The 12,303-nt window shown below is 35.0% G+C and overlaps 1 protein-coding gene across 4 annotated transcripts; it reads left to right on the forward strand.

Annotated features, from left to right (window-relative positions):
- The first annotated feature begins 160 nt into the window (after positions 1–160).
- Positions 161–7,317, forward strand: LOC125259012 (cytochrome c oxidase assembly protein COX18, mitochondrial). 4 transcript variants are annotated; one of them, XM_048176322.1, is made up of 7 exons: positions 161–362; positions 929–1,358; positions 4,159–4,259; positions 4,854–5,020; positions 5,158–5,273; positions 6,277–6,384; positions 6,911–7,317. In XM_048176322.1, exons 2-7 carry the CDS (start codon positions 942–944, stop codon positions 7,076–7,078), a joined length of 1,077 nt encoding a protein of 358 aa, XP_048032279.1. In that variant the 5' UTR covers positions 161–362; positions 929–941; the 3' UTR covers positions 7,079–7,317. The 4 variants fall into 4 exon arrangements, with proteins under 4 accessions (XP_048032279.1, XP_048032277.1, XP_048032280.1 ...); XM_048176320.1 differs by having other exon boundaries at positions 161–321; XM_048176323.1 differs by having other exon boundaries at positions 161–321; positions 6,934–7,317.
- The last annotated feature ends 4,986 nt before the right edge of the window (positions 7,318–12,303 follow it).

Raw genomic sequence — 12,303 nt, forward strand, 5'->3', positions numbered from 1 at the left:
TAGGGTACAGAATTATAGAAAAATAAATAAATATGCTTTCAGAATACATTAAATCTACTCTGTATTTTTTTAAACTTGTGATACATTCCTAATTATTTGTTTTAAATAAATGAAAACGACTCAGTGACGCAAACGTTAAGAAATACATGACGTCATATTCAAGCGACTTCTCATGCCTTGATCATTTTGACATTCCGAATGTAAAGGATGAATGTGTACATGTATATACTGTGAAAAATAAATGATCTTTCACTAAATGTTCAACGCGTAAATGATGTGATAAACAACTTGCTTATCTAAAGTTTGGAACCGCAAACGAAGGTGAAGATTTTGTTACGTTTCTTCCAGTTGACCAGCAGCCGGTAAATTTACTGTAATAGTCTGACCAGGTTAAAGGTGTTATGACTGATGATTTTATATATATAAGCATTATAATATTTTTAATTGGTGTTTTTCGCATAGTTTTGTTTCCATGGGTTGAGTTTTATTATAAAATGACTAGTCTGTTTAATTAAAATCTTTGAATTTTTTAACACAAAAAGGTGAATTATCTAATATATGGCATGTAGTTTGTGTGGCAAGACCAAGAGTGAGCTAAAGTATATGAAACATAACAGGTTATGATATACATATCATAGTTTGAAATGTGTTCAATAAAAATGACACAAACTAATCTTTAATCATAGGCAGGCAACAAGCAATCAATACTTGGATGTTGTTAACATTATACCTTTTAAACAATTGCTAAACATGTGCACAAACAAAAGCAAGATGTTTTCTACAGAGAAGTCCAAACACAGGATATGCAATTAAGGTGATGCTAGCTAGAATAGTTTGATCTGTTCATAACTAGAAACAAAAGGGTTTAGCTTTTGTGTGCAGACATTTCTGAGATTCCTCCTTGATCCTTCGATGTTATTTTTTTCAGAGGTTCATCCATAATGATGTGGCTGAAGCTTACCAGGTCAGCGACATTTGTGACTCTACGGATATGTCGCCAAAGAAACATAGCAACTCTGAGGCCTGACATCAGAAGCATCTCTCAGGGTTTCTCCTGCCTGGACAAAAAAACTCAAACCATCCAGCCTCTCTGCAGCAGGTCACCCCTCTTAGCTGGACATCCCTCCATCACACTGGCCCTGGGGCTTCAACCCAGAAGAACTATAACCACAGACCGTTCGAGCTGGTATGAGAGCATTGCAGACTCCACACCCGTATACCTCACAGAGCAGCTCCTTGTGTCCGCTCAACAGATGACGGGACTGCCATGGTGGGCAAGCATCGTGTGCACTACACTGGCACTGCGTACCGCCATCACTCTCCCCCTGGGAATCTATCAGTCGATCATCATTGCAAAGGTGCAGCCAGGTCATTGCAGCAAGAGGCGGTTGTAGCCTTTTTCTATGTCTGGATCTTTGGTTGCGTAAAATCTTGTTAGCAATGGTGTTTTGTTTTTTGTTTTAGCTATACACAGCCATTTAAATGTTTGGGGTGGTAAGATTTTTTAATGTTTTTGAAAGAAACCTGTTATGATCACCAAGGCTGCATTTATTTGATCAAAATACAATAAAAACTGGAATATTATTACAATTTAAAGTAACTGTTTTCTCTTTTGAATATATTTATTTTTAAGTTTACTTTTGTAACGCAAAGCTGAATTTTCAGCGTCGTTACTCCAGTCTTCAGTGTCACATGATCTTTTAGAAATCATTCTAATATGCTGATTTGGTGCTCAAAGAACATTTATTATTATTATTATTATTATTATCAATGTTGAAAACAGTTGTACTGCTTAGTGTTTTTATGGAAACATAAACATAATAAAAAAAATCTGGATTCTTTGAATAAAAAGTTTTAAAGAACAGCATTTATTTGAAATAGAAATGTTTTATAACATTATAAATGTTTTACTGTCACATTTCATTAATTTAATGCATCCTTTCTGAATAAAAGTAATTTCTTTCAAAAAAATTCTCACTAACCCCAAACTTCTGAATGGTAGTGTATATTGTGATGAGTATATCGTCATCAAATACTTTTCACCTATTTTTCTTAATAACAGGCAGAGCTGGGTAGATTACTTATGAATTGTAATCAGTTACTGATTACAAATTACATGACAAAATTTGTAATCAGTAATATAAACTCTTAGATTACACATTTTTGGTAACGTAATCTGACTACTTTTGGATTACATTTAGATTACTTTTGTGCTAACCCTCATTTGATGTCACATATATTGTAGGATAATCTTTTACTATTTTGACAGATACAAAGAAAAAATATATTCCAAAAAAATATATTCTATTCACCAACAAGAGCCTCAACAGATTATTTTTAAAGTGCAATGTATGGACAGTTAATACTTCAAAATACTAACACTAATGTAGCTGTTAGTGTTTGCTGATAGTAACACTGAATAAAACAAAATCACATCTTATGATTTTAAAACAAATTTACTTCAAATTAAGTAAATTTAGAAAACAGCAACATTACAAAAATAAATATTGTAAAACATGAAATTCACAGCAATATCACTGCTACATCAAATATTTCATCTATATTCCATATATATTATTATTATATCCCCCTCACCACCGGAAAAACTTGTAAATAAGTGGCAGGTTTATTATGAAAAATATATAAACGTTAAAAAAATGAAAAATTTAGGAGAATCAGTCAATTGTGAACAACTTACTGCCATTGTGTAAATAATATGTAATCATGTAATCCATAAAAAAGTAACTGTAGTCTGATTACGAGTATCTTAAAAAGTAGTTTACTCTAATTACAAGTACTTGATTTTTGGAATCTGATTACGTAATCCAGATTACATGTAATCCGTTACTACCCAGCTCTGTTCACAGGCCCATTTTGTCTTTTCTTAATGATGATATATTCTTTCTGTAGAATTTCATTATATCCCTTTTTATAATCCCTTTTTTAAAGTCTACTTATGGCCATTTTCCACCTAATTTCTGACACTTTGTGCTAACCAGATGCAATAAACAATAAAAATGGGCAGTCGTGGCCTAATGGTTAGAGAGTCAGACTGGTAACCCGAAGGTTGTGGGTTTAAATCTTAATATAGACAGGAAATGTGCCCTTGAGTATGGCACCTAACCCCCAATCATTTCCTGGGCACCACAGCAAATGGCTGCCCACTGCTCCGGGTGTGTGTGTGTGTGTGTGTGTGTGTGTTCACTACTCACTGCTCCTAATGTGTGTGCAAATCAGGTTCCAACCCTTTAGTTCAAACCCTGCTCCAACACACATACCTATAGTTTTCAAATAAAACTGACTTGATTAGCTGGATCAGGTCATCTCACTGTCACTTAAAGCGTCAAGCAATGGACATCTATTCCATGATACAGTTCTGGTTGTGGTGATTTCTGAATATTTTTAATTTCAATATCATAAATGATCTGAGTGGGCTAGAGATGGAGCTTTGCCTTGTAAATGGATGGTACATCAAACACAGATTTTAAAAACCTACAAAAAATATTTTCCACATTATGTCCCTTTCAATAAGGATGCAACATGACTAGGATTAAAGTGAATCATTGAGCCAGTTCTCGTGTGAATTTCTTTGTTTATGTGCACTTAGTGCAGTATGGGAGGCACATATTGGAGATCAGCAGATATCACAGAGTAAACACTGGAGATCATGTGCCTTATTGAAAATCTCTCTCTCTCTCTCTCTCCCAGCTGTGGGATGTTTCTCTTGCCAAAAAGGAGGATTGAAACAAAAAGAATGTGCCCCCCTCCTTCTTCCTTCCCTACTGATGTCCTACAGTGTGAGAACATTAGCTGTAGAATGTCAGATCATCTCTTTAAACTGATATCTTGATATCTAAACAAACAGAGATGAGGCCAAATCATTTGTCCTTTTAAATCCGTAACTGTAATTTAATTACAGTTTGATCTGTAGTCATTGAAAATATGTGTGCTGGTGTCTGTATCTGAAAAAATGTTAGAATTTTATTAAACTGATTCACTGAACACTGGCTGGTCCTTCTAAGCTGTATTTCAATTTGTAGTACCAGTGGTAGTGTCCAGTGAATTACTGCGTTCAAAGGCCAGGGACTTTGTTGAAAATACTTAAAAAGGATTTCAGGCTGGAAAAAAGTAAACCCTGTGCCCTTTTGCCTCAGCTAGGTTGAAGCTCTGCAGAAGGAGATTGCTGTGTTAGCCCGCCAGTTACGCTTTGAGATCTCTGTGAAAGCCAAAGAGAAGGGCTGGTCAGAGAAAACATGCAGGTAGGAGATCATTTTTTCACGCCATCTAGTATGGCTGTGTACAAAAATCACATACTCTCTAGAGTGAGTGCTAAAAAGTATGTTTTATATAGTATGCATATATTTTGGGATGTACTACATTGTCCATGTTGTCATTGTCATGTGACCTACCTGCATCATTTGCGTCACTTCACTGGCATTCACAAACCCTGGCCTTTGGCCTCATGGGATAGTCAAGTGTCCATCGTATGCTCACTTCAGAATCTCACCGGAAGTAGTAGGTCATCCGGGTACTTTTTGCCTACTCTTTTATGAGTACTGTGAATTTGGACATACTTCTTTTGTCACATACTATTTTTCGCTAAAAGAAAAATAATACATTTTTAAAAATATTAAAATAATTTATTTTAACATTTCAAATATTTCTAAACTTAAACATAATATAATGAAAGGTGTATTCAGCATTTTTAAGCTGTTTATATATTTTTATTGCACAACAAGATTCACTTCCCTCACAGATATATATATATATATATACATTTCATTTCTCAGCTACATTAAAACTTTGAAGGATTAAATCAACCGTTTGCTTAATTACAACAACTGCATCCACAGGTTTCATTTCAAGAAGAATCTGAAGCGAATCGTGTCTGAACTTTATGTTCGAGATAACTGCCACCCATTCAAGGCCAGTTTATTGATCTGGGTCCAGCTGCCCATGTGGGTGTGTCTGTCTCTGGCCCTGCGTAATCTCAGCCTGGGAATGGGACATGTTCCCCTGGGTGAGTCACATCCATTGGTCTATTACGTTTTTTCCAGATTTGCTCTTTAGTTGCTTGTATTTAGCAGTGCATCCAACATAATCACCTGAAGAGAGGCTTTTATTGAACTATCATAAATATTTCTGCACTTTCATCAGCTTCAGAAGCAGGTTTGGCAACAGGGGGCGCTCTGTGGTTCCCAGACCTCACTCTCCCAGACTCTACCTGGATCATGCCTGTTTCTCTTGGCCTCATCAACTTGATCATCACAGAGGTGAGGCATTTTTGAACTTGCTACCTCATATTAATGTAATTAACAATAAGTTTAACTTTCCGTTTGATTTCTTTTAGCACTTGAAACTTGGCTATATGGACTATTTATAGAGTTAAAAATGAAATATATGCATTCTATATATATATATATATATATATATATATATATATATTCTATTTATTTATAAAAAATAATTCATTAAAAAATTTTCTGTCAGCATACAAATTTAAAGGGTTAGTTCACCAAAAAAAAAAAACATTCCAATCATCATCGTCAACGTCGTTCCAAACCCGTTAGATTTTTGTTCATCTTTGGAACGCAAATGAAGATCTTTTTGATGAAATCTGAGAGTTTTCTGTCCCTCTATAGACAGCCTAAGCAATTGCAACTTTGACACTTCAAAAAGTTCATAAAGAGATCGGAAAAGTAATCCATGTGAATTGAGAGGTTTAGTCATTCAGGTTCAGTTGAGCTTCTGTTTATGTTCGCTGATCAATGTTTATATGTTAATAAAAGCCCAAATTAAATCTGTTCATCAAAAAAAAAAGAGAACATTTTCAGAAAATTTGGACTAAACCCCTCAATTCATATGGATTAGGTTTACGATCTCTTTATGAACTTTTTGAGGCGTCAAAATAGTAGTTGTTTAGACTATCAATGGAGGGACAGAAAGCTTTCAGATTTCATTAAAAAGATCTTCATTTATGTTCCGATGATGAACAAAAGTCTTACGGGTTTGAAATGACAGAATTTTCGTTTTTTGGGTGAACTAACCCTTTAACTAATAAAACCAATAACCAATTTTAAACAAATGAAACCTTATTGTAAAGTGTTACCAATTTATTTGTCTCATTGGATTGTATTTTCTCATTTTTATTTATTTATGTTTAAAAATTGGGGTGAAATATGACTTGTTCTTGGCAGGGTTTATGAGGTTCATCTATTATTTACCCGTGAATATTTTGCTTGTTTCTTATCTTTTTCTTTTGATCTGTTTTTCCAGATATTCGCCTTGAGACAACTAGAGCCTTCAAAGTTCCAGAAGTATGTGACACACTTCATCAGAGGAATATCTCTGGTGATGATCCCTATAGCCGCCACAGTCCCGTCAGTAAGTATCCCAGCACATTCAACCATTATCTGCTGTATCTGTACACAGTAGCTTTACATGTTTCAACATGTATGACATGAATATATTGTATATCACTCACGTTTTTAAGTGATGTTTTTCCAAAGAAGAAGACGACAGTGGTACATGATGTCTTCTGTACCTTGACAGATACGCTCTGTGCTCTGATTCTTTTGATATTGGGCAAAAGGGGCATACGAAGGGTTGTTTTTTTGAAGCCCACCTGATACTGGTTACAAAGGAAAGAGATGTTGTACAACTTACCTGATATCTCCTGCAGATGTAAAAATCGATGTCTCGGGCTTATCTATCTGTCATAGATGTATGTGTTATGTCTCCAGTCCTTTCTTATGTAAGAGCAATAGATGAGACGTTTCTCAAGATGTTGGTCATGAGAATGCTTCATAAAAAAAAAACAGCACAATGAATTCAAAAATTCAAATCAAATTAAAATGTTTTAAGGATTCCTGAAGATTTGTTTTGTTCTTTCTGTTTTCCTAATTCATAGTCCATGTCTCTGTACTGGCTCAGCTCCAGTTGTGTTGGACTGGCACATAACCTGCTCCTGAGATCCCCTCGCTTCCGAGGCGTCTGTCGAATCCCTCCAACATGTTCGGACTCTGAAACTCCATACAAGGACATTGCAGCTGCCTTTGTAGCCAAATACATCAAATAGATGGATCCAGACATTGCAGATTAGAGCATCAGCTTCTGAAAATGTGGAATGGAACATGTGGATGTGTGCAAACAGGTTGATTCATCCAACATGACACTGTAACCAGAGGAATATGGCAAAACAGAGGCAGCCTTTCTGCCAGGAACCTCAGTATGAAGTCAGGAATGTTAATGAACAAAAGCAATGAGTAGTACAAATTTAAGATGATGTTAAAAATAAAAATTATTTGTGAAAAAGAAGAAATATTTCTCCATTTTGTTATTAGTGTTGTTGCTCACACTTGGGTTTACCATTCTGGCATGGCAGAAACAAATCAATTTGATTGAAGAAGTGACATGAGCCATATCATAAAACAGTTTTTCAGACTGGGTTTTCATTTTTTTTATAGGAAAAAGTGCAGGTGGTGTTTAAAAAAGGTCAAAAATGACATTCATATTTCATGCTTATTTCTAAAGATTGATCATCATGAGATTATTTTATTTATTTATTTTTAATCTACACAACATATTTTGCAGATTTTCATTTTTTAATATTTTTAAAAGAAGTATTTTATGCTCACTAAGGCATACTGAAAAATACAGCAAAACAATAATATTGTTAAATTTTTAACTGCTTTCTATTTGAATGTATTTTAAAATGTAATTTATTCCTGTGATGGCATAGCTGAATTTTCAGCATCATTACTCCAGTCTTCAGTGTCACATGATCCTTCAGAAACCATTCTAATATGCTGATTTGGTGAACAAGAAACTATTCTTATTATTATCAATGTTAAAAATCTTTGTTGTGGTTAATATTTTTGTGGAAACTGTGATGTATTTTTTTTCAGGATTATTTGATGAATAGAAAGTTCAAACAGTCTTTAATATTACTTTAAATCAATTTAAAGGATTAGTTCACTTTAAAGGTGCCCTTGAATGAAAAATTGAATTTATCTTGGCATAGTAAAATAACAAGAGTTCAGTACATGGAAATGACATACAGTGAGTCTCAAACTCCATTGTTTCCTCCTTGTTTATATCTCATTTGTTTAAAAGACCACCGAAGAACAGGCAAATCTCAACATAACACCGACTGTTACGTAACAGACGGGGTGTACGCCCCCAATATTTGCATATGCCAGCCCATGTTCCCAACATTATGAAAGGCATTAGACAAGGGCAGCCAGTTAACGTCTGGATCTGTGCACAGGTGAATCAACAGACTAGGTAAGCAAGCAAGAACAATAGTGAAAAATGGCAGATGGAGCGATAATAACTGACATGATCCATGATATTTTTAGTGATATTTGTAAATTGTCTTTCTAAATGTTTCGTTAGCATGTTGCTAATGTACTGTTAAATGTGGTTAAAGTTATCATCGTTTCTTACTGTATTCACGGAGACAAGAGCCGTCGCTATTTTCAATGTTTACAGAACAAGCGGGAACCCAGTGTGCCCGTTGCTTTCTCTATTTCTGTTTTATTACACGATAGAAAGCCTAAGGCCTTCTCAAGCCGTTTGGCAAACCCATCTGCTGCCTATTACACGTCAAACTAAGATTAATGTAGAGACAGAAAGTAAAACACCCGCTCATTTAAAACTAAATCACTTCTAGTCAACGACTTAACCACACACAACCTAGATTTTATGCTTCTAAATGAAACGTGGCTAGAAGACAGCTGCAATGCAACAATCCTCAATGAAACATCCCCTCCTAACTTTTATTTTTTAATTTATTTAACCCTTATTTAACCAGGAAGAGACTCACTGAGATCAAAAATCTCTTTCACAGGAGTGACCTGGCCAAAATGGCAGCAATACAAATAGTTTCATCACAAATTTACATCATACAAACAGAATTAAAAACACAGAATTAAAAACAATTACATTTCACTGCATCATCTTCCATTTGCCGGATAACTGTTTTAAATTGATCTAAAGACAGCCAATTTTTAAAGTTCAGTTTCGATTGAAGGTGATTCCAATCAAACAGGGCTGCATACACAAAGGCTTTCTTACCAAATTCAGATTTAGCAAATGGAACAAAATAATTAAAACAATTTTGTGAGCGTAGGAAATATTTCGTAACAGATTTCTGTTGAAGAAGACAAGAAAGATACGAGGGCAGCATCCCCAAGATGGCTTTGTAGATGATTAAGTACCAGTGTATTTTTCTCCTACTAGGCAAAGATGGCCAACCCACTCTACTATACAAGGTGCAATGATGAGTTGAAGATTTACAGTTAGATATAAATCTAAGAGCACCATGGTAAACAGCATCTAAAGAAGAGAGAAGATATAATGGAGCAAACTGGTACACTACATCGCCATAATCAAGTACAGATAAAAAAGTGACAGAAACTAATTGCTTTCTTGCATCAAATGACATACAAAATTTGTTCCTAAAATAAAACCCAAGCTTAATTTTCAGTTTTTTCTTCAGCTGTGTGATATGAGGACCAAAAGATAGAGCATCATCAACAATAATTCCAAGATATTTGTACACTTTTACTAATTCAATCTTGGTACCTTGTGGGGTCTGTAGAGAAATTAAATTACCTTCAAGTTTTTTCGAACCTGAGAATACCATGTACTTGGTTTTATCACTATTCAAAACAAGTTTTAAACTGGAGAACCGTGACTGAATAACATCAAAAGCAGACTGAAGTTTATACAGGGCTTGCTGCCCAGAAGAAGCACTACAGTACATAATCGTATCATCTGCGTAAAAATGAAAGTTAACATCTTGAATGTCATAATCGAGACTGTTTATATAAATAGTGAATAACAGAGGCCCCAGCACAGATCCTTGGGGAACACCTTTAACAGTTTCCAGTGAGTCGGATAAATTACATTCAATTTGTACACGTTGGGTTCTTCTACATAAATAATTTTTGAACCAGAGGATAACAGATCTTGATAGACCAACGCTTTTCAACCTATGCAGCAAAATTTCGTGATCCACCGTATCAAAAGCTTTTGATAAATCAATAAAGAGAGAGGCACAAAATTCACCATTATCAATTGATCCCACAATATCATTCATAACTTTCAGGACAGCTGTTGTAGTACTATGTTTTTTGCGAAACCCAGATTGATTAACAGACAGCACTTTGTTTGTATTCAAGTAACAAGTTAACTGTTCGCTAATACAACTTTCTAAAATCTTTGTTAAAACACAAAGCTTTGATATTGGTCTATAATTGTTTAATTCCGCAGAATCTCCTCCCTTTAACAATGGAACAACAAAAGCTGATTTCCAGATTTCAGGAACGACACCAGAATTTAATGAGAGATTAAAAATGTAAGTTAAAGGGGAAGTAATAATATCTGCAGCTAATTTTAAAAACAGAGGTTCCACACAATCAGGACCTGGTGATTTATTTGTGTCTAATGATCTAAGTGCTTTATAAACATCTGAATTTGTAATTTGTTTAAATCTAAACTCCTGCTTTTTAAAGCGACTTTCTGCATTAATGAAATCTGTATCAGGACATGTAGTATTTTTACATTTAAATAGACAACCGGAAGCAACAAAATGCTTATTAAAACAATTGAGCATTTGCTCTTTATCAGAGATACTAGAAGAATCCGTATTTATACACGAAGGAAACCTAGAGACATTTTTACGGCCTGTTAACAGTTTTATATTCTGCCAAAATTTTTTAGGATTATTTGAGTTAACAGCAAAATAATCAGCCTTGGCTTTTCTGACAGCAACTGTACATCTATTTCGAAGCTGCCTAAAGCAGATCCAGTCAGAGCTTGAGTCAGTTAGTCTAGCTTTGGCCCAAGCAACATCACGCTCACGAATAAGAGCAGATAGGGCTTCAGAAAACCAAGGATTGTCCCTACCTTTGACACGAAATCTTTTAAAAGGGGCGTGCTTATTGACAGACGATATAAAGCCATCATAAAAATATTTCCAGGCAGACTCAACGTCAGGGATGAGAAAAATCCTATCCCAATTATAATGTGCTACATCAAAAAGAAAACCTTGCTCATTAAAATGACGCAAACATCGTCTCGTGATAATACGTGGCTTATGTTTAGGTAGTTTGGTATCTCTGACTGTGGCAATGACGCAGTGATCACTGACATCATTGGCAAATACAGAGGCTAAAGAGTATTTATGGGGAGCATTAGTAAATATAAGATCAAGTAATGTGGACTTTTTGTGATCCTTTAAGTTAGGTCTAGTAGGTGTCTCTACTAACTGAAAGAGGTTCAGGGTGTCACAAATTGATTTAAAACTATCAGACCCCGACTGAACCCAATTCATATTAAAATCTCCTAGAAGAACAAGCTCCTTTCTTTACAAACTTTTAAAAACTTTACAAACTTTTTAAAAACTTTACTTTTATGAGTGTCTGCAGAGCTGTTAGGAGAGGTGGAGGTGGAGCTCCTCTATTTAAAGATGTCTATCAATGCAAGCAAGTGTCATTTGGTGATTACTTGTGTTTCGAATATCTGAATTGATTAGAAAAGCACTGTTACTTGTTTATAAATCACTCAATGGCCTAGGACCTCAATACATTGCAGATATGCTCAGAATATAAACCTAACAGATCACTCAGATTATCTGGATCAAGTCACAGGGTTCACTCAAAGCAAGGAGAGTCTGCTTTTAGCTGTTACGCCAGCCGCAGCTGGAACCAGCTTTCAGAAGAGATCAGATGTCCCAGGTGAAAAAAAAAAGTACATTTCTATAATATACAGTGGCAAGAAAAAGTATGTGAACCACTTGCAGAATCTGTGAAAATTTGAATAATTTTAATAAAATAAGAGAGATCATACAAAATGCATGTTATTTTTTATTTAGTACTGTCCTGAGTAAGATATTTTACATAAAAGATGTTTACATTTAGTTCACCAGACAAAACAATAGCTGAATTTATAAAAAATAACCCCATTCATAAGTATGTGAACCACTGATTCTTAATACTGTGTGTGGTTATCTGGATGATCTATGACTGTTTGTTTGTTTTGTGATGGTTCTTCATGAGTCTCTTGTTTATTCTGAACAGTTAAACTGAGCTTCAGAAAAATCCTTCAGGTCCTGCAGATTCTTCAGATTTCCAGCATCTTTTGCATATTTGAACCTTTTCCAGCAGTGACTGAATGATTTTGAGATCCATCTTTTCACACTGAGGACAACTGAGGGACTCAAACACAACTATTAAAAAAGGTTCAAACATTTACTGATGCAACACGAGGAAACACGATGCATTAAGAGCTGAGGGG

Source organism: Megalobrama amblycephala, linkage group LG23 (genome assembly GCF_018812025.1).
Source record: "Megalobrama amblycephala isolate DHTTF-2021 linkage group LG23, ASM1881202v1, whole genome shotgun sequence".
NCBI classification, from domain to species: domain Eukaryota; kingdom Metazoa; phylum Chordata; class Actinopteri; order Cypriniformes; family Xenocyprididae; genus Megalobrama; species Megalobrama amblycephala.